The sequence below is a fragment of the Periplaneta americana genome, chromosome 17, assembly GCF_040183065.1.
Source record: "Periplaneta americana isolate PAMFEO1 chromosome 17, P.americana_PAMFEO1_priV1, whole genome shotgun sequence".
NCBI lineage: Eukaryota > Metazoa > Arthropoda > Insecta > Blattodea > Blattidae > Periplaneta > Periplaneta americana.
Genome location: NC_091133.1, coordinates 14,257,121 through 14,283,579, shown reverse-complemented (window position 1 = coordinate 14,283,579; position 26,459 = coordinate 14,257,121). Strand labels below are relative to the sequence as shown.

Genomic DNA, 26,459 nt, shown 5'->3' with positions numbered 1-26,459 from the left:
CAAGCATTATTGTGATAGCAGTTGTGAAACATGTCTCACAGCCATCAATTTAGTAATAAAGTTTTTTATTTTGTACTTAGAAGTGTGTATACATATACATGGGCCCCTGTGAATTTAACAAGAAATAATGCTTTCCAAGACGCATTCTTTCCTCAATTATATGGAATTTGTGGTAGTATATCTACACCAATATTTTATGTTCCAATAGCTATACGGACTTTTAATTATATTATTTCATTCTTTCGCATATTCTGGTAAGATTTTAATACTTAACCATGAACCTCAATTCATTCCTATGATTTCTCTCAGGCAAACTTACGAACAGGAAAATATTTGATATGATCATTCATACGATCAGTAACACAACAAATTCAGTAAACACAGTCAGCAGGTTTCTGGTACAACAGCATATGTTGCTATGAAGGATGATTAACGAAGATCGTGCAATACTTTAGCATCTGATTCCTGACATAATTGTGAAGAAGAAAGATCATATTTACTAGGTTCCGATTTTTAATATTTTTGGATAAGAACACGGTTTTTTTCTACCGTGACACACACTTCTGTAAACTTCCGTCAGGAGCTATGTGCATTACTTGTACATTGACAGCACTGACCTCGTGACATCAGGGTCAGGGTTAGAGGTAACACAAAGCAAGGTCTCCGTAGTTATAGTGAGTCACTGTATATCTTCAATGCGTGTGGTTGGCAAAAATGTAATTTCAGTTTTCAAATATCGAGTACGCCAATATGATATATATATATGGATTTTGGACGGAAATGCTACAAATGTTGTGGACGAATATCGTAGATTTCTAGACTGTAGAAAGTCGTCGCGTGGTGTTTTCGTTCGCATGTTTCAGTGAATGGTGTGTGAGCATGTGGTTGCCGAGAATGAAGAACGAGAAAATTTAATATTCTTTATATGGTACGACTACCAGGAGCATATCCAGATGACTGGTTGTTCCTCAAAGTAAAATGTGAATAACACTGAATGATGAGGGAATGTACCCCTATGATTTTCAGCAAATTCAACATCTACATTCAGGGAGCTATGCTAGTTGAATGCAATTTTGTGAGTGGATAAATAGTGATTTTGTGTGTTTTGCAACGGTTCACTTTGTTTAGTAACGAAGCTCAATTTACCTGCAGTAGAGTTTCAATATAAATTTCATTCCACATCAAATCGCACAGCAACAAAACATTACCTTACCATAAATGATCCAATGCTTATATGTATTCCAGGCATCAAATAAAGAGAATGTACAGTACTTATTTTATTTCTGCAACTATTTAATTATTTGCTAAGTTATGAATTTTTTTAAATTACGCAAATTATGCAGTGCTGTCACATAAGACCACTTGGTACTCCGAGTTTATATATAAATTATATTTGAGGTTTGGTGCACTTTAAGAGTACCAAAGAATTAATATTGTCCTAACTTTTCTCTTATTTTTAAATCAAAATTACTACTCTAACAGCACAGTATAAAAATCTGGAAAACAAAAATTTAGGGTTGTTCCTTGATGAATTATCTCTAAACTACAGCATTCCAAATTGTACGATCTGTATATGTACATTAGCAATAATTTATTTTCTGAAGGCATGCTCGCATTCGCGAGACACAGCTACAATATATCGCTATTAGGTGGCTTTTACACCGAAGTTGCATGCCACGTGCAACATGGATGCACGCTGCATGCTACTCTTTTTGAAACCTGCGTAAACAAAAGAAGCATTCATACTGAAGTAGCATGGCAGTAGCGCAGCTTGCAGAATATGATATGTGACTTACCGGTACCACATAGATCTGCACCTATGTTGTGCCACACAACTCGGGACCGCGCATGCGCTTTTGTGCCGTTTCACGGGTTACACGCTTTGTCTAGACCAGCGGTTCCCAAACTTTTTCAGCCACGGAGCCCTTTTTGAAGAAAAAGTTTCTCGTGGAACCCCAAGAAATGTTTACTTTTTAGTTTATCTGTCTATGTTCTATGAAGCAAATTTCACACGATACATAAAAGGAAGTATATATATATATATATATATATATATATATATAGTAACAATAGTAAAAAACTACTGGATATAATTTATTTCAATCTACAAATGATATTAATATGTAGTTAAGATATTTAAAAAATGTTACAATATTACATGTACACCCGAAGTTAATGTGAAGAATGTGCCTGTTTCTTGCGACAGAGTTTGTCAATGTCCGGTGTCATAGAAGTCAGTTGAAGACGTATATCGTCTTCTGTGTCCAAACAAGTTCGATATTTTGTTTTTGTAGCCGTGTACCTCGAAAAGGTCGTTTCACTGAGGTACACAATAGGCTACCAAAAGGCAGTGAGAGAAATTTAGCTTTTGAACTTAATATCAAAAGATCCTCCCCTAACTTAGCCCAAAATTCGGGAAATGGTTTGCTTCCAAATGATGCCTGACAGTGACTATTCGAAACCATGTCTATAAGGACCTCATATCTGAAGCAGTGAGGGCTGCTGGTTTTGACATCACTGGAAATGGATCTACAATCCACTCACATTTCTTTAGAATCGATTCCTGAGTGTCCCTTGGAAAGTATGAATTCATATTTTGAAGCAAATTGTCAAGGTGTTCTTTCATTATTGCTATGAATGAGACATTCGTTATGTTATTTTCTTCTATAAAGTTTGAAGTCAATGAGAAACGTAAGATCCTTATTGTCGATGCTTTCTATGTAAAACGCTATCTTTTTCTTCAGTGCGACAATTTCGTCATCAGTATCGAATGTAGTCTTCCGTTTACCTTGTATGTATGTGCTAAATTCATTTTTCAAAAATGTCTGCTAAGTAACATAATTTGTACAACCATTCCTGATCATTCAAATAATCTGCTAGCAAACTGTTCTGGAATTCAAAAGTGAAGAAACTTCCGTTCGAAGTTCATGTAATCGGGACAACGCTTTACCGCGCGACAACCATCGCACTTCTGTGTGTAATATTACTAACAATGACTTGTGTATACTACCCATATCTTTGCACAGGATTTTAAGTAGCCTACACTGCGAAGGTCGTGCCTTAAGGGGAGAGGATGGTATTTTTTGGTGAAAAATGAGTAAATTAAACAAATTCTTTAAAATACTCTTTGATATGTGTGGAATGCACTGCATAACATTTCGTGGGTATTTGTGCCCTTATCGGAAGTTGAGACGCCATTTTTAAACTTCTTGCGCTATGGATTTTTAAATCACTCGCCCCCCTTTTATCGGTTTACAGTAACTTCATTGTTTTGCTACACTGCCAGACAAAAATGGATATAACTTCTGAACTATTAAAGATACATGCATGAAATTTAAACACACATTCTTTAGACTATTAGGAAACTTTTCTCTGTAACAGAATTTTGTTAATTGATTTCATTTTAAAACTACGTCCGTTAGTTTGCAAGATAATAAATCAGAAAAGTGTTATTAAATTTTAATTGTTTATTTTACAAATGTAGGGACAAATATCAAAACTCTGTTACAGACAGTTTGTAGGGCATTCTTTTGCAAGTACATTGCAAAAAACTGGATGAATCGACCTTTAAAAATGCTTTAGATATATCGGTTTTAGTAAAATCCTGCATTGGGTATATTTTTTTCAAATCTGAGCCCCCCAATAATTTTTTTTTCAAAATATTTATTTTTTGTTGAGTTGCTACAGCTATGAGCTCTCTACATACAAAAAATTAATAGTTTACACCAAATAGGAAAAAAGTTTTAAAAAATGCCATCCTCTCCCCTTAACAAAGTTGACAATTTTGACGGCGTTGTCTAGCACCTGCTTTAATAACGCTGGAATTGTTTCTTTGTGAGGACGTGTTGGTGTAGTACAAAGTGATCTTTGCAATAGCGCCAGCAACAGGACCTACCATGGCCTTTGCGCCATCTGTGCACACATCATTGCAATTGTCCCATGGTATCGAGTTTTCAATGAAGAAGAAAAAAATTCAGTATCGCTTGTAGAGGATGGCAATGGCTGCAGAACAAAACATTTCATGAAAAAAACCTGAAAATTCATACCGCACAAACATCATTAACAAAGCTAATCCGGCAAAGACCGTGGATTTGTCAAGCTGTAACGAAAATTTCGTTTAACTGATACGGGAAATCGTGATTTTTTTTTACGTCTTTTCATATATTCTGGATTCGATTATGCACAGTGTTATTTGATAAGGGCACACTGGAAATCAAGTTTACAGTTTTCTCGTCCACCATGCACTTCACTACCTTCACTAATAATGGTTTCATAAGAGTTTCAGCAAGGGTGAGGTTTACCAGGAAGAGCCTGGTCATGACTAACTAAGTACGACGTTTTCAGTGCTTTCCTCGTTGTTTTTTTTTTTTACACGAGGTGAAATTTTGTCTGAACTGCATGGAGTTCGTCACTTTTTCTTTCGAAGTAGTCTGCAGTTTTATTTGTGAATTTTTTAATTGAGAAATACCGTCTAAGCTTGGCAGGGAACATAGAACTATTGGGAAAAACTTTGTTACATATCACACACTGTGGACATTCATCAGCAAACTCAGTGAATCCCATGTCCAAATATAAATCACAATATTTTCGTTTGTTACTTTGAATACTTCTACACTAGGCATCGTAGACTCTGAGACAGGATCATGTTCAACATATTCCGAACTCAATTCCCAGGAATTCGCACTATCTTCTTTGAAAGTAAGGTTATCGCTGTTGTTATCTCCCTTTGACGGAGCACTGGTTGATGGCTAATGACTCTTAGGTCTTAGGGAGCCCGTCTTAAGTCACAGTTCCGGTTCAACGAAAGTTTAACTAACACATCTGCTATCAAATTAACATGGAGGTATATAGTATATATTTTTTTTTGAGGTAATGTAACAGTCAATAGAGTGTAGATTCCACGTACCACGAATAACAAACGCTGCCTCTCCAATATATAAAAAATAAAATAATTTTCGAGAATCACTGAGTACTTGGCAAACAAGAAAGATCGAGATAGTTCCAGTGACGAGTAGATCTAATATTAATGCTTCCATGTAGCAAGAAGAACGCAAACTACTTTCTCAGAAAGTATTTTTCGCTTGATGGAAGTAGTTTCCATTTCCCCACTAGAGACTAGATGGAATTAGCAATTTTTGTCATCTTCATAACTTCCGCGAACGGAGCCCCTGAGAATCATTCGCGGAGCCCTAAGGGCTCCGTGGAGCACACTTTGGGAACCGCTGGTCTAGACTATGCACAGATTTCAGAGTGTCTTCACTTGTTACCACATAATTACATAAAAGTTATGTATAATCAGGTATGTCTTCACAAAAACTACCAGCTAATGAACATTTCAATATACCATATATTATTCGTGCAAACTGTGAAGATATGCCCGTGTGTTTACAATAACAATTTTGAAGAATATAGCAATTGCAATTAACAAGGCTAAGCCTGAACAAAGTCGCTGAATAATTTTCCTCAACAGACAGACAAAATGAAATTTATTTCATATTTTCATCCCCTCTAAAAAAAAAGGTAATGGTATCCCCGTAACATGCCATGAAGGCACTTGGGGGGCATGGAGGTAGAGCCCCATGCTTTCCATGACCTCGGCACTAGAATGAGGTGGTGTGGTCGGCACCACGCTCTGACCGCCTTTTACCCCCGGGAAAGACCCGGTACTCAATTTTATAGAAGGCTGAGTGAACCTTGGGGCCGTTCTGAAAGTTTGGCAACGAGAAAAAATCCTGTCACCACCTGGGATCGAACCCCGGACCTTCCAGTCCGTAGCCAGCTGCTCTACCAACTGAGCTACCCGGCCGCCCTCATCCCCTCTAAGTATTCATAATTTCTCAATATTTACATTAGAGTGTTTCATTTTTAATTGTATTTATTTTAATTTTACGCAGAGCTTTCTCACCTATATATAGTCGCGCATGGTCCTTCTGGACTAGTGAAGTAATTCATGGCGAGTAAAGCCACTTATAGAGTAAATATATTAAGGAAACTAGGGAAAATCCTGCAGCAGCAGCAATAACAACTTTTAATATTTTTATTTATTTATTATATTTATTTTATATTTATAATTTATTTAATATTAATGTGCAGGTCAACAGCCACAGGCCAATGATAGCCCAGCACAAGCGATATAATAATAATATGGAATATACAGAATTAAAATAAGAATACAATAAAAATTAATAATAATAATAATAATAATAATAATAGTAATAATAATAATAATAATAATAATAATAATAATAATACAGAATTTAAAATAAGTAAATTAACTGTAGTGCTAATCAATGGATTAATAACAATAAAAATATAAATGAAATATTATACCAAGAGAATACTACAGATGATAGAAAGAAAATTAAGTAAAATTCCTAAAAAAAATACATAAATGATAAGTCACTGGCAAGAGCAAACTTAAAGGATGGAATTCGTAGCCATGAATGTTGGCATTTTTTTTATGCATCTGTACACTGGTGAAAGAGATTTTCAATTTCTATTAAAGAAAATTTTGTGGGCTCTCATATCTTTTGTCAAAATACGTAAGCTAATATTGTTCAAGAAAGGGTCACAGGATGTAACACCTTTCAGGATCTTAGGAAAAATAAAAAAACAGATAATCGAGCTCATGGCATCTAGCATATAGGTTTCGACAATTAAAGTATTCGCATTTTCTCTCATAACTATACCATGGAATTAATGGAAAGAAATCTGAATAAACATAAATAATTAAATGTTCTTTTTATATTTTATAATTTAGCCAAATCAGTAGTTGTAATCGAGTTCCAAACTACAGAATGATGCATATTCGAGTTGCGATCGCACCAATGTATAGTAGACCATTAAATGAAAATCAGGCGTGGAAAAAGAATAAATATTATTCCCAACGTTATGATTGTGTGATTGTAAATGTAATCAACATAGTGGGTTAAATAGCATTAAGAAGGAAGTGTAACAATGTTCCAGTTTGGAATGTAGCTTTTCAAATCTTTGAGAAAGATATATCCCATTGAAAATACTGTCAACTGATTCCGTGCATGTGGGCTTGTTCCTTGAACCCTGGAAGACTCACAGAATCTGTCTACTCTCCATCTGAATACTTTTCTCAGGCAGAAAATAAAAATTCTGAAGGGATGGAGGTAAATACAAGTAGGGCAACAGGGAGCAAATCCAGCAACAATGGGAAAACCCCACCACATAACCAACAAAAAAGAAAAGTTCATCACCAACAATGTCTATCTCGTCGGATCAGTCAAAGGATGACATTTCATTGTTACGCTGGTTATGCCCTATACCAATGAAAAAAGTGGGTAAAAGGCCGCAAAAAGCGACAGTTTTAACTTCGCCTGAACAGATAAAGGAAAAACTGGAAAATAAATTGAATTCCAAGAGAAACAAAACAGCTGCTAAAAATAACTCTAAGTTTGGCTACTGTAATGGGATATTCAGTGATGACAATGATTGGGAGGTGTGGGTGTTCTGTGCTATTTGCAAAAATTGTCATGAAGAATGTATAGGAGCATCAAGAATGAATTTTTTTTTCTGTATTGACTGTGAAAATGAAAACCAATCAGAGTATGCACTTTCATGGCCATATTACAAGACCGTCCTTTAAAATGACCAATTCTGTGGTTCTGTAATAAAACTGTATTTTCATATAAATGTATTGCAGTAAAAATATCAATATTTAATGTCATATTTTATTACTGGTGTTCGAACCTAATACAATATAAATCATCAAAATAGTTCCAACTGTTTATATGAAAAGCACATTAGAAAATTTTGGTGTCCATATTACAAGACTCGACCCTAGACTCTTTCACTGCAGCTGCCATCAAGAGACAGATTCACTCCTCGTACAAGACTGATTTCGTTCTGAGTGTGGAAGATATCAGTGATTCTCTTGACAAGTCTGGGTTATTTTTTCTAGCAACAAATGGTCGGTATGGGAATTACTAAAAAAAAATAAAATAAAAAAAACTTAATTTCTGTTACCCCAAAAATAACTTCGGAAGGAAGCTGCTGATAGAGTAGTCCAATATAACTGCTAACTGGTTTTATTTCTTAAAGAAGATGCACAACATAACAACTGGCCACTCCATTTTTACCTAGATGAAACATTAAACATGCCAAGAGTAAAGTTTGGGTTGGTGACAATAATGAAATGACATTCCTCTGAACATGAAAAGGAGGATGATCTTGTGGATTTATACCAGGAACCTACCACAGTTTTAAGTCGAAAATGATTTTAAATGAAGAAATGAACGCCGTTAATTTCAAACATTTGTTCAAATACAAACTACTTCCGAACATTCCACAAAACAGCATTATAGTAATTGACAAGCCTCTTACCGTTCTGTACAGTTACATAAATCTGCTACTTCTGCATCTTCTAAATCCGGCACACAATCTTGGTTACATCAGAACAAAATTAAATTTAAATTATGTTTCATTTAATGACGCTATATCAGCGTTGCTGGTGTGCTGGAATTTTGTCCTCCAGGAGTTCTTTTACATGCCACTAAATCTAGGGACATGAACCTGTCGCATTTAAGCACACTTAAATGCTATCGACCTGGACTGGGATCGAACCCGCTACCTCGGGGACAGAAGGTCAGCATTATACCGACTGTGCCACCCAGGGCGACACACATCAGAACAATATAGAGTACAATCCAAAAGCGACAAAAATCGAGTTGTACGATATAATAAAATTTAAACAAAGAGAACATTGTAAAGTATGAGTTGGATACCTTAAGTGAAAGTGAACCACACCGGCAGCACACCATAGTACGACTATCACCATACCACTGTTATTTTAGTGGCACCGAGTTCATCTGGACAGAAGTGAAAAATGACGCCATTAAACACAACGTATCTTTCAAATCTAGTGACATAAAATTTATTGCTTGAGGAAGTATCCTACGTCACGCAAGAGAATTAGAAAAATGTGTGTGAACATATCAAAAAGGAGGATGATTTTTATTAGATAAGGGATGGGATGATTGACAACGTGGTGGATTATTCCGTAAAAAGTTTATACTCTAATGACGACGACATAGAAGTAGAAATAGAAGAATCCACCACTGCACATACAAACAGCTTTATGGAGTGTCTAGGTATGTCACTTGTCGCCATCCCCCCATCCAGCAGAAGTCTGGTCAGCCACTGAGTGAATGAGAGGTTAGACCTATATCTTTCTTTGTCTAAATTTCTCTGCCAACTAAAAAATTCTATACTATAGTAGGAATGCTATTTCACATTGATATCTAATTTTTACAAATTAAACCATAAAAAATTATGATTATTAATTAAATAAAAAGTAGTTAGTAAACATTTAACTAAAGACAGTTTTATAAGCATTTTGATTCATATTTCATAAGAATTTTAACAATAATGTCCTCATAAATGCGATAATTTAAATGTTGGATTATGAGCTATTTTTAACAAATTTTAACATGCAATATTTCTGAAATAGGTATCTCAGAGGAAATACGGGCACACACAATACTTTATTAGACATACAGAGTTAATAAAAAAAAATGTAAATGCAATCAATCTTACAGAAGTTTAAAACTAGTTCTACTTTGTGCGACTTGAGGTGGAATGATACCGATGCAAAATTCACATATTTGTTTCGAAGAGAAACCCCAAGAGATTGTAGTACCTACGTAAGTTCCAGCACTGCTTCAGTTGCAATGTGCGATGTGAATTGGTAAACATTAATTTAATTATTTAGGTTATTTTATGACGCTTTATCAACATCTTAGGTTATTTAGCATCTGAATGAGATCAAGGTGATTATGCCGGTGAAATGAGTCTGGGGTCCAGCACCGAAAGTTACCCAGCATTTGCTCATATTGGGTTGATTGAACACCCCGGAAAAAATCTCAACCAGACCAGGAATCGAACCCGGGCCACCTGGTTTCGCGGCCAGACGCACTAGCCGTTACTCCACAGATGTGAACTTAATTTAATTGGTCCATTCATTTTCGAGGGTAGTCTTATGGAGTAAAGGTACTCGCAATTTTAGCGAGAGAAATTATCTTCATTATTGGAGCAAATACCTTAGCATACGCGAGCAGTAATGCATTTCCAGCATGATGGCCTGCTGCCTCAATTTTAAGGGCCAGTAACGAGATTCCTACGACATTGGATTGGGCGTGGAGGACCCTTTTCTTGCCAGCTAGATTTTCCAATTTTACTCCAAGTGTATATTCTTTGTGGGAATAGTTTAAAGACACTGTGAGAGTGAACACCTGAGAAGAGTTGGCACAATGGATCTGCCTAGCAGCCGAGGAGATTGGTGGTCTACTGCAGAAGTTAGGAAATGCAGTGTGTGCAGTTCACACTTGGGCAACTGCCTGAACTGCTGCAGGAGGTGGAGTCTTTCAAAACCGGCTTTAATACAGATTTCTCAGGTGAGTAAAACGTGAATGTCCTGTAACGAATACATATTACACTCAGTACCATTTTCGTAGATAATTTAAATGCATCCATGTTTAATATTCAGGGAGATGGTGTAGCTTACATAATTTAAAGGTGTATACATGTTTGTATGGACTTTTTTTTATCAGAAAGATGTCAGAAATGAGATCGTATATTCTTCACGCACGATGTTCGTAATCACCTTGTATACAGAGTGATTCACGAAGATTGTGCAATACTCTAGGATGTGATTTCTGGCATAATTCTGATGAAAAAGTTAATATAAACATATGTCATATATATATTTTTTAATTTAGTGAGTTATGTCCTCCTGAATGTTAAACATAAACATAGATATTATGAAGGTTTAAGGATTTAAATTATTTACAAGAATGGCACTGGGTGTATTATAAATTCATTGTAGATCATTCACGTTATTACTCACCTGAAACATCTGTATTAAAGCCGGTTTTCAAAGACCCCACCATCTGCGGTAATATATGAGTGTGAACTGCTCATGCCGCATTCCCTAACTTCCATTGTTCGCCACAAATCTCGTCAGATGCTAGGTGGATACGTTGCACCAATTCTTCTCACGTGTTCACTCTCACATTGCAAGCAATGTCTTTAAACCATCCTAATCACGCTCGTATGTCTTTGCAACACAGGGACTGAACTAGTATCCCTCAATGATTGAAATATCTGAACGAAAGCAACACGGGATGGTGTTCTATGATCTGGAAATCTTTTTCGATATTCGTCCACAGAATTATTAGCATTCCCGTCATAAAAGCCATAAACATAAATCATACCTGCGTACTCGATATTGGAAAAATGAAACGCATTTTTGTTAACACACACTCACTGAATGACAATGATCCACTACGACGGTGATCTTGCTGAGTGCCAACCTGTGTGTAAGTGATGTTGTGTGAGTTATTTCTAACCCTGACCCCTGATGTCACGAGACTGTGTCGTCTATAATATCAGCTGTATTGTAATGCTCACAGCACAGGTGACATCCAGAGAGAAACAAGTTAAAAAAATTGCATATTATGGTAGAAAGAAATGTGATTTTATCCAAAACCATTCAAAATCGGATAAATGTAAACAGGAACTTTTTTCATTATAATGATGCCAGAAATCACATCCTAAAGTATTACACAATCTTCATGAATCACCCTATACATACGGTTTTTCAAAAGTAACGCATAATGTGTCTTATAATTAGATAGAAGGTTTTTAAGAAAAATGCTCAAACACGTCGAATAGTCCTTATAAGGATTTATTTTGTAAATGTGAATTTGTTCTGTAGTCATAGTTGCATGACCTATAACATCATTGAATAATTTTTTTAATTAGAACTTGTGATTTTTTTTTACATTTTTTGAAAAAGTTTCCTTGGTTTTTATCATAGAGTAAGTATAGATAGAGCAATCCTGGTCTACTGTGCAGGGTATCAACCAACGAGTTAGATACTATAGAGAGGCTGAAGACCTCTGATAAGCACTCCCTGCGGAGGCCAACAGTACTATGGATCGTTCCCTAAAAAACATGGTGGTCTATAGTACCGCCAGCCTCCGCAAGGAGTGCTTATCAAAGGTACACTGCAACGAGTTAGATACTACTAGCTGCCGTACAATGTGCAGATGGACATGTCAATATATTTCATTACAATAAAATTCTTGATCCGAATATATATTATGAAAACAAATAGTCCTTTAACACCACCTTAAACTTATTACAAATATGAAATTATGTCAAGTAGTAATTTGGTTATAATGTAGCAAACGGAAACAATGGGAGACTTTGAATAATAAGGTGTCCCGTAGTTTCCAATGAATACTTTATTTCATATTCTTGTATGATACAGTTTCAATAATAATATTTTGCAACATATCTATTATTATTATTATTATTATTATTATTATTATTATTACTATTATTATTATTATTCAGGATAACAGGCAGGGTTTGGAATTGAACGGGTTACATCAGCTTCTTGTCTATGCGGATGACGTGAATATGTTAGGAGAAAATACACAAACGATTAGGGAAAACACGGAAATTTTACTTGAAGCAAGTAAAGCGATCGGTTTGGAAGTAAATCCCGAAAAGACCAAGTATATGATTATGTCTCGTGACCAGAATATTGTACGAAATGGAAATATAAAAATTGGAGATTTATCCTTCGAAGAGGTGGAAAAATTCAAATATCTTGGAGCAACAGTAACAAATATAAATGACACTCGGGAGGAAATTAAACGCAGAATAAATATGGGAAATGCGTGTTATTATTCGGTTGAGAAGCTCTTATCATCCAGTCTGCTGTCCAAAAATCTGAAAGTTAGATTTTATAAAACAGTTATATTACCGGTTCTTCTGTATGGTTGTGAAACTTGGACTCTCACTCTGAGAGAGGAACATAGGTTCAGGGTGTTTGAGAATAAGGTGCTAAGGAAAATATTTGGGGCTAAGCGGGATGAAGTTACAGGAGAATGGAGAAAGTTACACAACACAGAACTGCACGCATTGTATTCTTCACCTGACATAATTAGGAACATTAAATCCAGACGTTTGAGATGGGCAGGGCATGTAGCACCTATGGGCGAATCCAGAAATGCATATAGAGTGTTAGTTGGGAGACCGGAGGGAAAAAGACCTTTAGGGAGGCCGAGACGTAGATGGGAGGATAATATTAAAATTGATTTGAGGGAGGTGGGGTATGATGATAGAGACTGGATTAATCTTGCACAGGATAGGGACCGCTGGCGGGCTTATGTGAGGGCGGCAATGAACCTTCGGGTTCCTTAAAAGCCATTTGTAAGTAAGTAAGTATTATTACTATTATTATTATTATTATTATTGTTGTTATTATTATTATTATTATTATTATTATTATTATTATTATTATTATTATGTATTTGTATTAATTGTAGACTTGGGTCAGTGGAAGAGCAGGTCTTAACTCTGCCAGGTAAAATAAAATAAATTATTATATTTTTCAGATACATCAATATTTAATTTAAACATTTCGCTATAGGTTTTGTAAAAAGCTGATTTATAAATGAAAAGTAATTTCCAAAATTTCCAAAAATGTCTCATTCCCTCGGATTTAAATGAAATGTACCGTAAATCATAATATTCGTTGCTGGATAATTAAACCCTCTCAATACAGGTATCATTGCCGCAGAGAATTATAAGATAAGATGGACTGAGCATAAGCGAAATATCTGTATTAATAAGTTTGTACCATCAAGAGTTTAGTATTTATTGTGTTTATAGGGCCTACTCCAATTTTCTTTTTATTAATGCGTAGGGCTCTTTTTGTTAACAAAGAGGAAAGTTAGCACTTGCATCATACACAATTTGTCATTATTGTTCAAAATAATGTAAGAACAGTTTTATTCTGCAAAAGCCTCTGCCTAGTTGCGAGACACTGTGAGATCAATGTTTGTTTCAAATTATATTAGACTACACGATATCTCCATCACGCGACAATATTTCTTTGAAATTATATTAGACTACACGATGTCTCCATCATGCGAAAAGAAGTGTACCTAGCTGTGGCTCCTGTTGTTTCTGATAACAATGTTAATTGTAAGTATCTTATCATTTCAATAAATGTGGTGAGTTATGATCATGAGTAACTTTCTATTAGGGTTATTCTTTAATTATTATGTTGCATGCTAAGAGGTTATTTGTAGTTTTAATAATTGCAGTTTTCAAAAGTTCTCTGTATTAATTCCAATTTCAAATGAATTTTTCTCAATAACTTAATTACTGGATATTTTTTTTTTAATTTTCGCCACTACCTTTCCTATATTTTACTCGTATTAGTTACATACGTCGTCTCTCTTGAAATCACCTGGTGAGCACTGAATTACATAATTTCATATTAGGTTAGATTAGCTGTAAGGTAATTAAATTTGTGACAAAGTCAAAAAATTATTTATTTTTCTTCTGCCAATTAAATTCATCCGTCTTTAGGTGCTTTGCTTTGGTTGCATCGAGTATAGCTTGTCATTTAATATCTCGGCCATATTTAGTGAAACTAATAAAACATAGGCCTACAGCTGTTATAAAACATAAAGTTTTGTATGTATTTTACTTTTTACTTACTAACATAGTCTTAATATGTAATTCAATTCACAATAATACTAACTTCATCACAGTCATTTCCTACAACATCCGAGCCACGCCCCTTTGTTTTGACTAACCGAAACATAGCGGACCAATGTTCAATTGTCTTCAACTTTCTGAGGTCTTTGGCCTCTCTATAGTATCTAACTCGTTGGTATCAATATTGAAAACGTAAGTCACGTCACTTTGGTATGCTGCTTGTGATTCATAAATGAAATTTATTCAAAGTATGATAATAAGTTATTATGTATCGATTGTAGCCACAGTGATGGCGAACTACTGCTGTTGCTATGGATGCAGAGAAAAATACCTGAAAGGAGGAAACATATCATTCCATTCTTAAGTATCGCACACACATAGCCACAGTCTAGTATATAAAGTCACGAAGCTCAATGCCTAGTAAATATGCATCCATGGATAGTTGCTAACCACTAGAATTGCTACAATCGCCTCATTACAGACAATGCGAAATAGTACCTGCACATTCTATTGTTCCTAGTACCTTCTTAAACTCAAGCTTTGTGACTGTATACACTAGACTGTAACATAACCTCACTTGTAAATGTCATATTGAATACTTAGTTTCTAATTCCCATATTAACTAAATGATTTATCATTTATCCTTCATTTTTATAGATTTTATAGTTTTTTTAGAAATTTATTCCAACATTCCTTTTTCTTTTCCTTGATACCATTCAAAACATTTCTGATTTTTTCTCCCAGTTCTGAGTTTTCTGCAGTTATTCTTCCTTGACCCCTACTTCTCTTTAGTTGTAATTTCTAAGTTCAAAATGGACCTTACTGAGCATAGACCCCTTCCATCAATAAATCAGAGACAAAAATATAACATTTAAACTAGAACAAAAATGCTGTTTCATTTCCTAGACTGCGTGATGTATTCTACAGGCCTGTGTAGGCTATCCCTGATACAGCGCATTTTTTTTTTATTGTACGAATCTATTTCCTTAGTGAATTTTCCTCTTCTCCAGTAATCCCAAATGTTTTTTCAGTCCTAGAATCATACCGATGTTACAAGTTATTCAGGAGTGTTCAATATTATTTTTTTCATATATTAATGCTATGGTTACGGCTGCTTTCCAGTTGAGACAAAAATGGACTAGCAGGCCTAAATCCTATATTTTGTTCATGATTTTTTTTAAGATGTCGATAAATCCTCTTCTTTGATTATGCTCACGATAAAATTGTCAGTACCGACATAATAACATGACATACACTCTCAAATTTTACAGTACTTACTTACTTACGGTTTTTAAAGAACCCGGAGGTTCACTGCCACCCTCACATAAGCCTGCCATTGGTCCCTATCCTGAGCAAGATTAATCCAGTCTCTAACATCATACACCATCTCCCTGAAATGTATTTTAATATTATCCTCCCGTCTATGTCTCGGCCTACATAAAGGTCTTATTCCCTTCGGCCTCCCAACTAATACTCTATATGTATTTCTGACTTCGCCCACATGTGCTATATGCTCTGCCCATCTCAAACGTCTGGATTTAATGTTCCTAATTATGTTAGGTGAAAAATAAAATACATGCAGTTCTGCATTATGTAACTTTCTCCATTCTCCTGTAACTTCATCCCTCTTAGCTTCAAACATTTTCCTAAGCATCTTAAAGTGAGAGTCCAAGTTTCGCAACCATACAGAAGAACAGACTATATCACTATTTTGTAAATTCTAACTTCCAGCTTTTTTTGAGAGCAGACTGGATGATAAAAGCTTCTCAACCGAATAATAATAAGGCATTTCCCATATTTATTCTGCGTTTAATTTCCTCCCGAGTATCATTTATATTTGTTACTGTTGCTCTAAGATATTTTAATTTTTCCACCTCTTCAAAGGATAAATTTCCAAATTTTATATTTCCATTTAGTATAATATTCTCGTCACGAGACATAATCATATACTTTTCTTTTCCAAATGTACTTCCAAACCTATCTCTTTACTTGCTTCAAGTAAAATTCCAGTGTATTCCCTAATAGTTTGTGGATTTTCTGATAACATAGTCACGTTGTAAAAGTCCATATCAATATAAAAATATATGTAAAGGACACTAAACATTTCAGAAAATCGTTCATTGTTGATGAAGAAAAGAAAATTCTGAAACTAAACAACAGAATAGCATATAAGAAGGTTACAAGTAAAATATTACATAATTGTGTAGACATTTCGTCACATTACAAAAATGACTAAGTAGGGTAATGAAAAATATTCTTCATGTGACAAGATATTAAGAGCAGGTCTATGAAGTAGTTATAAGACCACCATCAACTAGTTTCATTATAGTTTATTCGCATAGAATCAAACTCCACTTTCTCCAAATTATGAAATACGGGTTTAAGACATGTTTCAGTGCAGAATTTTCCAGGGAATGTGATAAACTGCTCGTTTGGAGTCAAACTGCAATTTATCTGTCTTAATTTTAGTAGTGAAATCACCGTTTGAAGTCTAACTGCACTAGTTTTTCGTCTTTCCTGAAAAATCATATTTTATCGATAAAGTGCAGTTTGACTTGATTCTAGGCGACTCATATATTCGATATATTATTATTATTATTATTATTATTATTATTATTATTGTTGTTGTTGTTGTTAGTGCGTACAACATGCATAACTCTTGAATTTGTTTTTCTCCTTATAATGACAACAGGCCACGTTCTCGTTTCCATTAATTCTTCCCAACATGTGTTTTATAATATATTTATATATTATATATTTTTATATATTTCACTGAGAGATAACGTCTCCAACATGGCACTGCAGAAAAGTACAGCTTCTGTGAACAGCACACAAAAAGCCCTCATAACGAAGTGGAAGTGGGGTGGTCATGTACCAAGGCAGCAACAAGGCAGATGAGCACGGGAAACCACCATGTGGGACCCCTAAATAGGAAGGAGAACACAAGGCAGGCCAAGAAGAAGATGGGCAGATACATTCAAGCAACAGCTGGGAGGGAACTGGTCAACCATTGCCCGCAACAGGAACAAGTGGAGACAGATAGTGAACTCATATAGAACTAAAATTTGACAAACTTTAGTGTATCTCACATAGTGAATGTGAATGTGAATATTGTTCACGTGAAATAGCTCATCATGTGAACCACACCAACCAAGCTTCCCCTCCTGTAGGAGGCCCTATCCCTTCATGGGACACAGTGGCTTCATTCATTCATTCATTCATATATTTATATTATAAAGACTAATATTACGATTAACTGTTACCATATTAAAAAAGCAGCGACATGAAAAACTTTGAATACAAGCCCGAAGGTGAATTAAATCAGGGAGTGAGCAGACCAGTAGTCTTATACCAAGTCCAAGTGTCTGGGCATTAAGTTTAATAAATAATAATATAGGCCGATAGCGGGAGTTTAGAAGGTAAATGTTTGGGCAGGAATTGTAGGTCGTACAGTTTTGGGCTCTTATTTTTTGACGAGTCTCTTACTGGTGACCGGTATTTGGAGTTCTTGCGTCATTATACCTACGTATAATAGGAACAACATAATATTTCTACTTGTTGTGCTAGATCTAAAAAAAAAAGAAAAAAAAAAACATAGCATTTCCTATGAAAAATCTTTAAGCTCCTGTATCAGTCAACAGAAATCGGCTGCGTTCATCCCAAAGTCACGTAACTCGTCCGTGTTTCGATGTTGATACCTCTCAGCAGCCTTCTGTGCAGCTATATGCGCTCTCTATATTATACTAACTCTATGGTTTTTATCACTTTTAATTTGTTTTACACATAAATGTATGTTGCTATGGCAACGTGTTAATTGTTGATAAATTTGTTAATCATTATGTTTGGAAAACAGTTTAATTGAACTGAAAATAAAGATGGTTTTAACAGAAAACGAGAGAATTGAAATTTTAATGATGATTGGATATGGTGACAGAAGACATATGCAGCAGGAAGTGTGCACACTTTTTAATGAAACCATCCTAATCGAACACCTATTTCTCAGTAAGCTGTGAGTAGACTAGAAGCTAAATTCAATGAACAAGAACATGCCACAAACATAAGAAGATCTGGTAGACCATCCATCGACAAGGAGTTGGAACTTGACATTTTACTAAAGGTAAATAAGAACCACATTCTACTCTCAGTGATTCAGAATACATATTTGGTGTTTAGAAAACACTGTTCAGATAATATTGCATTGTAGTAAGTACCACCCTTATAAAGTTCAATTCGTACAAGAGTTAATGGAAGACGACTTTAATAAAACATTGCAGTTTTGCGAGTCAATGACTATTTTCTGTGACCAAGTTCCAAACTTTGTAATAAATGTTCCTTTTAGTGATGAAACTACATTTTCTCTCAATGGAGAGGTTAATCAGGCAAAATTGTAGGTATTGGTCGGAAAAGAATCCAAACTGTATAACAGAAACACATACACAATATCCCCAGAAGGTAAATGTTTGGGCAGGAATTGTAGGTCGAACAGTTTTGGGCTCTTATTTTTTCGACGAGTCTCTTACTGGTGACCGGTATTTGGAGTTCTTGCGTCATGATCTTATATCAGGCCTTGATGTTCTACATCCATATCTTCAAGATCCAGACATACAACACGATTCAATCTGGTTTCAACAGTCACTGTTCGGGAATAATTGAATGAAATGTTTCTGAATAGATGGATTGGAAGAAGAATGGCCTGCAAGATCACCTGATCTGCGTCTGCTTGATTTTTTTGTATGGTGTTATCTGAATTGTACGGCCTTTGCAACACAACTATTGACATGAACAAGTTGAAGACCAGAATAAGAATGGAATATAGAGAAATACCGCCAGCTGTGACAGAAGATATTAGAAAAGAATTTGTACTGCATTTTAGTCATTGCCAGATTGCCAGTGGGAGACATTTTGAACAACTAATTAAATTAATATAATTACTTATTGTTTACTGTTAGCAAAATTAATTGCCTAATGCACGTGTATTATCTTTATTTCTTGTTGTGTGGAAAGACATCAATTTCATTGAAATAACAGAGATTTTCCAGAAGGTACAATTTCAAACATGCTCTCAGAAAATATGAAAAATGTCATACATTCTAATTTAAAAATTTATTCAGTAAGATCATATTTCATGCAACAATAACAACAGAAAAGATTCACATTTACAAAATAAATCCTTTTAAGAAATAAGATTCGATGTGTCTAAGCATTTTTCTCAAAAACCTTCCATCTAATTATTAAACACGTTATGCGTTTCAGGGCTGGTGTTACAAACATTCAGGGATGATGGGGAAGTGCAAATGTAACAATTTGAGATAAGCAATCCTGGTCCGGAAATGACTGAGTCGAAAGTTATAAGTAAAAATAGTTATATGGAAATGGAATTGTGATTTCGCACCATGTGTCCTCCTTCCCTTAACCTTTGGAACAGTCGTGGAAAGATGGTATGGGCCGAATGTCTCCTACGTGGGTACTTGTCCGATACAACCTGTGAGCTTGTCTACTGTTCCCATTGGCTCATCCATATTCGAAAATCAGGTCTGCATATTCCGCTCTCGTGTACTCTTCCATTACACTAGGACTCATCGACTGGACACTGCAACTTGTACACATACACTGCTGTCTACAGACGTTCATATCAGGACCGACCATGTCTCTTACACATTATGCTATCTGTATTGCTTTAGTGTAGTTTCCTGTCCCCACCCCTTAGACACCACACTCAATGGAATACTGTAAGTAGACAACGTAAACAACGTCAGATGAATACAGTATGTGTAAGATGTACAGATAAATACTGTACACATAAATAAGGTGTACAGAGGAATAAAATTATTTCATTTCCACACAACTATTTTTGCTTCTAACTTTCGACTCAGTCATTTCCGGACCAGGGTTCCTGATCTCAAATTGATACATGTGTCCTTCCCCATCATCCTTGAAAGTTTGTAACACTAGCCCGGAAACACCCTGTGTATATATATATATATATATATATATATATATATATATATCGCTATTTCTTAAAAGAGCAGATTTCAGATTTTCTCCACCATTCATTTCCTTATTAAAAAATAAATTCTCTTACCATAGACACATCAATTTATGTTCAAAGAACTTTAAAACACTCAGTTTAACGATTAAAATGCAACACATTTTATAGTTGTATAGATGTTAAAAGGGCGGATGTCCTGGACAATTTTTTCTCTGCTGTAAAATTTGTATTTTTGGACTTCTGCCCTTTTAGGCAAATAGTACCATGTATATATATATATATATATATATATATATATATATAATATATTTAATATATATATTAGTTTTTTATTTCACTTGGTTATTTAACGGCGCTATATCAACTACTAGGTTATTTAGCGTCGATGAGATTGGTGATAGCAAGATATTTGGAAAGATGAGGCCAAGGATTCGCCATATATTGCCTTACATTAAGTTGGGGAAAACCTCGGAAAAAACCCAACCAGGTTATCAACCCAAGCGGGGATCGAACCTGCGCCCGAACGCAACTTCAGACCAGCAGGCAAGCGCCTTAACCGACTGAGCCACGCCGGTGGATTATGTATATAGTCGCACTCAGTAGCGTAGTTGGTACAGCGCTGGCCTTCTATGCTCGAGTTTGCGGGTTCGATCCCGGCCGAGGTCGATGGCATTTAAGTGTGTTTAAATGCGACATATTCATGTCAGTAGATTTACTGGCATGTAATAGAACTTCTGCGGGACAAAATTCCAGCACACCGGGATGCTGATATTACCTCTGCAGTTACGAGTATCGTTAAATAAACCATAATTTGAATTTATCGTGTAAATACTCTAGAATGTGATTTCTGACATCATTCTGATGAAAAAAGTTCATATATTGATGTGTCCAATTTTGAATAGTTTCACATAAAATCATGTTTTTTTTCTTCCATAACAAGCATTCTTGTGAACTTCCTCTCTCTGGACATCTGCAGCTGTATGTGTTACAGGACAGCTGATAGCAGTGACACACAGTCTCGTGACATCAGGGTCATGGTTACAGGTAACTCAACACCGGTACAATGTATCTACCTAGCATCCGAACAACGGAAGTTAGAGAATGCAGCGCACACAGTTCACACTCGGGCAGCTACATGTATTGCTGCAGAAGGTGGGGTCTTTGAAAACCGACTTTAATACAGATTTTTCAGGTGAGTAATAACGTGAATGATCTTTAATGAATTTGTAATACACCCTGTACCATTGTTGTAAATAGTTTAAATGCTTAAACCTTCATAATATCTATGATTTTGTTTAACATTCAGAGGGCGTAATTCACTCAATTTTAAAAATACGACATAGAGTATTGCACAATCTTCGTGAAACACTCTAGTGGCATCATAAATTGCACTACCCTCCAAAATTCACTAATCTTATAGATTATAGCAAGGAAACTCGATATAACTTCCAGTTTTATTTAGTCTATATTTAATATGGACAGGTGTTTGACTGCATCATATTGTGTAACACTAGCTTTGTTCGTAGGATAAATATGAAACCGTTTGATTTAATAGCCCACATGCACATACACATATGGCAACTGTTGAAATTAATTAGCTTTTCTTTACCCTCTACGAACGAATATCAAATGATTTATAAGGGGAAGTTCTGGTACTGGAAATGGTGCTGCTTAGTGGCATATCTACATACTAAATAGTTGGCAGGTTTTCATTTATGATACAAATTCATTTATTTTTCAATCTAATTTATTTGTCTATGGTGTAAGTTGTACTGGATCTAAATTAAAATGGAAATGGAAGGCAAAGATAACCAAATTTGATTTTTTTGTCATACCCTCCTTTATATTATTCTTTGATCTTGGGGAAGATTATGGCAGTGAATCTACGCACGCATGTTCGGACTAAAAATTTCTCTACTGTCAGAAACTGTTCCAACTTAGATGATCGTTTCGAATCGTTTCAAAACATTGTACGAACAACAAATTAATAGTCAGCAACTATCATCTTCGCTACTAAGAACGCGAAAATGGATATGAGCATGCATCTGATCAGTGGTAACAGTTTCTTACTGTACTACGAATAAAGCTACTTTTGCATCATATTGTGTCATCTTACGACAACACCAATTTATAAGAGGAGTGGTTATCAGTCAGAGCAATTAGTGTGCTCTGTTTGTGAGGACTGTGACCATGGTATCGTACAGGCAGTTAACAGCTCGGAAGAAAGGGATTTCGTTGCTTTAGACAGAGAAGGACTATCTAGTCGAGAAATTACAAGAAAGTGGGCTGTAATCGTTCTTCTGTATCGCGAATTCATACAAGGAATCTTCAAACAGGATGTTGCAAGAAAACATGGACCACAACTAAAACGTGCTCAAGACCGAATTTTAAAGGTCGACCAGGATCTAATGATTTGAAACTTGCGTGGAAAGAGCATGGGGTATCAGTGCTAGTGCCAGAACATGCGAAAGTAGGTTTTTGACTTAGGCCTTATGGCCTACATACCTTGTAAGAAGCCACTGTTAACTACTTACATGAAGAAAAATCGATTGGCATGGGCAAAATAGCATTTCAATTGGACAATACAGCAGTGGGAAACCGTAATATTCTCCGATGAATCAAAATTCAGTTTGCATGGATCAGGTGGGAAGCAATAATGTGCGACGTCAAAGAAGTGAAACCTACCATCCTGTCTGCATTGAAACAAAAGTGAAATTTCGTGTTAGTGAAATGGATTAAGAGGGTTGAAAAATTAAAGTTTATAAGTGGTACTGTAAATGCCGAACGGTACACTGCCATATTAGAAGAATGTCTGAAACCATTCATCAAAGACAGTTTCCACTGGACACAAAACTGCATAATTCAACAAGACTCTGCACCGTGCTACACAGCTGAAAACATAATTAGCTATCTTATTTACTTAACTAACATGTTTTGAACATTTCAATTGAATGAAAATTAAATAATTTGTAATTTTCTTCTACAGGTGAAGAATCATCTTCAGAAATGTCATATTACTTTGCTGGACTGGCCCGGAAATAGTCTGGATTTAAATCCCATAGAGAATTGCTGGCATGTTATGGGAACCAAAATTGCCGAGAATAAGCCAAAAACAAAGACATCTCTACAGGAAACCATAAATCGAGTGTGGTATCAAAAGCTGGGAAAAGAAAACTAATACATTCCATGCCCGAGTGGTGCTCAACTGTAATCAAGTCAAGTGGAGGACATACAAAGTACTGAAAATTGAAATAAGTGATCTACGATAAAATGTGAAGTGTCTGTTTATGATATATTTTTTTTAAATACATAATTATTTTTACGGTTTTTCAGTGCTAAACTGGAGATATGCAAGTCCTCCAAACAACACAAATATGTCATCCTTGTATAAATATTAGCAAATTTCCAAAAATAAATGTATACAACCAGAACTCTTATATCAGACCAGTTATTAACCTATTATGAATAACATATCGCCAACGGAGAACATAACTGGTAATTTTTTTATGTAATTATTAACTGAATAACAAAATCCTGGGAGGTGGTGCAATTTACATTTTGAATTTAATTTAGAATTACAGAAAAGAGTAAATAATTTTACATAGAAAATACTAATGACTTCTTCATATGCTAAATTCCTGTGTGTTCATTCATATAGTAACTGCCTGTGATGAAAATAATACAAGATTGATTTTGAAAGAACAGCTAGCAAACCTTATGGGATCCACATACCTCAGCTTCACACTTTGTCGTAACAAAATTAGTTGGCACTGCAGTATCCTCATTTCTAAAACCTGCTGTGAAATCATAGCTGTGGTCCACACATTCCATCTTTATTTCAGCCACGTGGAGATCCAATAAATTCCCTTCCTGCAGAAGACAGAGACAATCATATTTAACATAGAACTGCTTATATTGATGTGATTTGAAGTGCTACATTCTGCATTCTTGTCCTCATAATGGGGTTCATTGCTAATTAAGACATGTGAACTACAGTACAGTAAAATAAAATAGGGAAAAGACATTACCAGCTACATACGATACACAAATGGGAATGTTTAATTCTAGAAGTGAGGAATAGGCCTACATTACAATTACGTGTCTAGAGTAGTGCTGACAAAATTGAGGGGTGAAAGAATCACTATACTGTACTTGTACATATTTATTCTGAATCGAAATATCTCAAGATACATTTATGAAACATTTAGGAACAGAAGGATAAAAAAAGTGGTGTTACTGACACTGAAAATCTAATTATTCTAGTTCAATATGAGTTACAAAATAATTCAGTGCTAGATCATCAATGACGAAGTCTTTAACCACTCTCATTAAGACGTGATCAAGATCTGGAGATATGTCAACGGCAATTCTACAAATAGCCAGCAAGACTTCCACATATGATATGAGAAGAGAGGAATCATGAATTACGAACTCTCGGATTCCAATACTGCATTAGGATAGTTATTTCTGATGCAGTCATTCGTAGTTAAGTAGAGATTGTAGAAATGATCTCCTAATTCCATAGTTGGAACATTACGTACATTGTAGTCTCTCATTTCCAAGTACACGATGGACAGCTTTCCCTCACAATTGCATTGTTTTTTATTGGTAAAAGAACTCGACATGTCTTTTAGTTATATCACGTTTTTATATTTTTTCGGGATATTGTGAATATTGTCGCTGAATATAAAAAAGATACTTTCCCAAGTTCATAATAATTTTCTTGCAAGGTGTTTAGGCCAGGAAAAACGTCTATAGCAGTGTTAACCAGGAATTGTGTGAAACTGGCAACAGCGTCAGTAAAACTACCTGCATTTAATTAATGACAACCAAACTGCAATTACTTTAATGTCCTGTACTACAGACACAGAGATCCACATATTAAAGATAGACTAGCCACAGAAATTCTAAATCAACTTTTCTCATAGCCATGCACTAAAAAAAAAAAAAAAAAAAAAAAAAACACGCGCACACACACACACACACACACACACACAGAGTATATGCTATGTAATCTATATAATTATATATGGATAAGTGATGAACTTTTTACGATGTTGAATTACAAAGTACCTACCTAAACTTCGCAAACCATTATATTACAGTAATTCGTTTTAGGTTAGGCCTAAAAACTTTGTCACCGTGACTGCTGGACTGTGCTTGACACTAGAAGAGTTTGTAACAAAAGACAAATTATTTATGTCTGTCGGCTATTATTTTTGAATTTTTTAATATTTTAATGGATAAATTATCGGCTTCCTACAATGTTGAATTACAAAACATTGTATTGCATTAGGCCTAATTAAAGTACATAGACCTAAATATATAAATATTATATCACCTTTTACCATCTTGAATTACAAAGTAAACCTCGCAACCAAGGTTAGGCCTAAAAAATTTTGTCACCATGATTGCTGGACTGTCCTTGACGGCCGCCAAGTTATTTACCGCATTGGCAGAGAAATTTGATGCTTTTTAAATAGGTATATACATTATAAATGCAAGTCCTATAACTAACTTCTTACAAAAATTGTTTAGCTGCACGTTTTCGATCTTTCCGTTGTATAAGTGATATAATCAGTTTGAGTTACTGTATGACAGTAAAAAAATGTGAAAACTTGAGACATTAAAATAGCCATAAAATGCCATGACTTTTTGCATGCGAAGTTATCAAAACACGTTACATTAAAAATGTTATACTTCTACTAAACATCTAATAGGCCTACCGCTCACACTTGTTATAGATTTATTGCAAATTTATTTCCATCATACTGTTTATCTCATATTTGACAATTAAGCATCATTATCTGCAGTAACAGCAGTAATATCAACGTGTAAGTGTTCAGAATTAGTTAAGAATAACGTGGGGGAGAAATGCATTTCTTCTACAGACATGGCAATTTAAATTAAAAATACAAAT

General features: G+C 35.1%; 1 protein-coding gene across 2 annotated transcripts in view; it reads right to left on the bottom strand.

Annotated features, from left to right (window-relative positions):
• The window catches only part of LOC138693287 (oocyte zinc finger protein XlCOF6-like), a 51,074-nt gene that overhangs the window by 9,904 nt on the left and 14,711 nt on the right, over positions 1-26,459 (bottom strand). For both annotated transcript variants that reach the window (XM_069817148.1, XM_069817146.1), the window contains exon 3: positions 24,272-24,409. In XM_069817148.1, the coding sequence (XP_069673249.1) occupies positions 24,272-24,409 (138 nt within the window). The remainder of the gene's footprint in view (positions 1-24,271; positions 24,410-26,459) is intronic.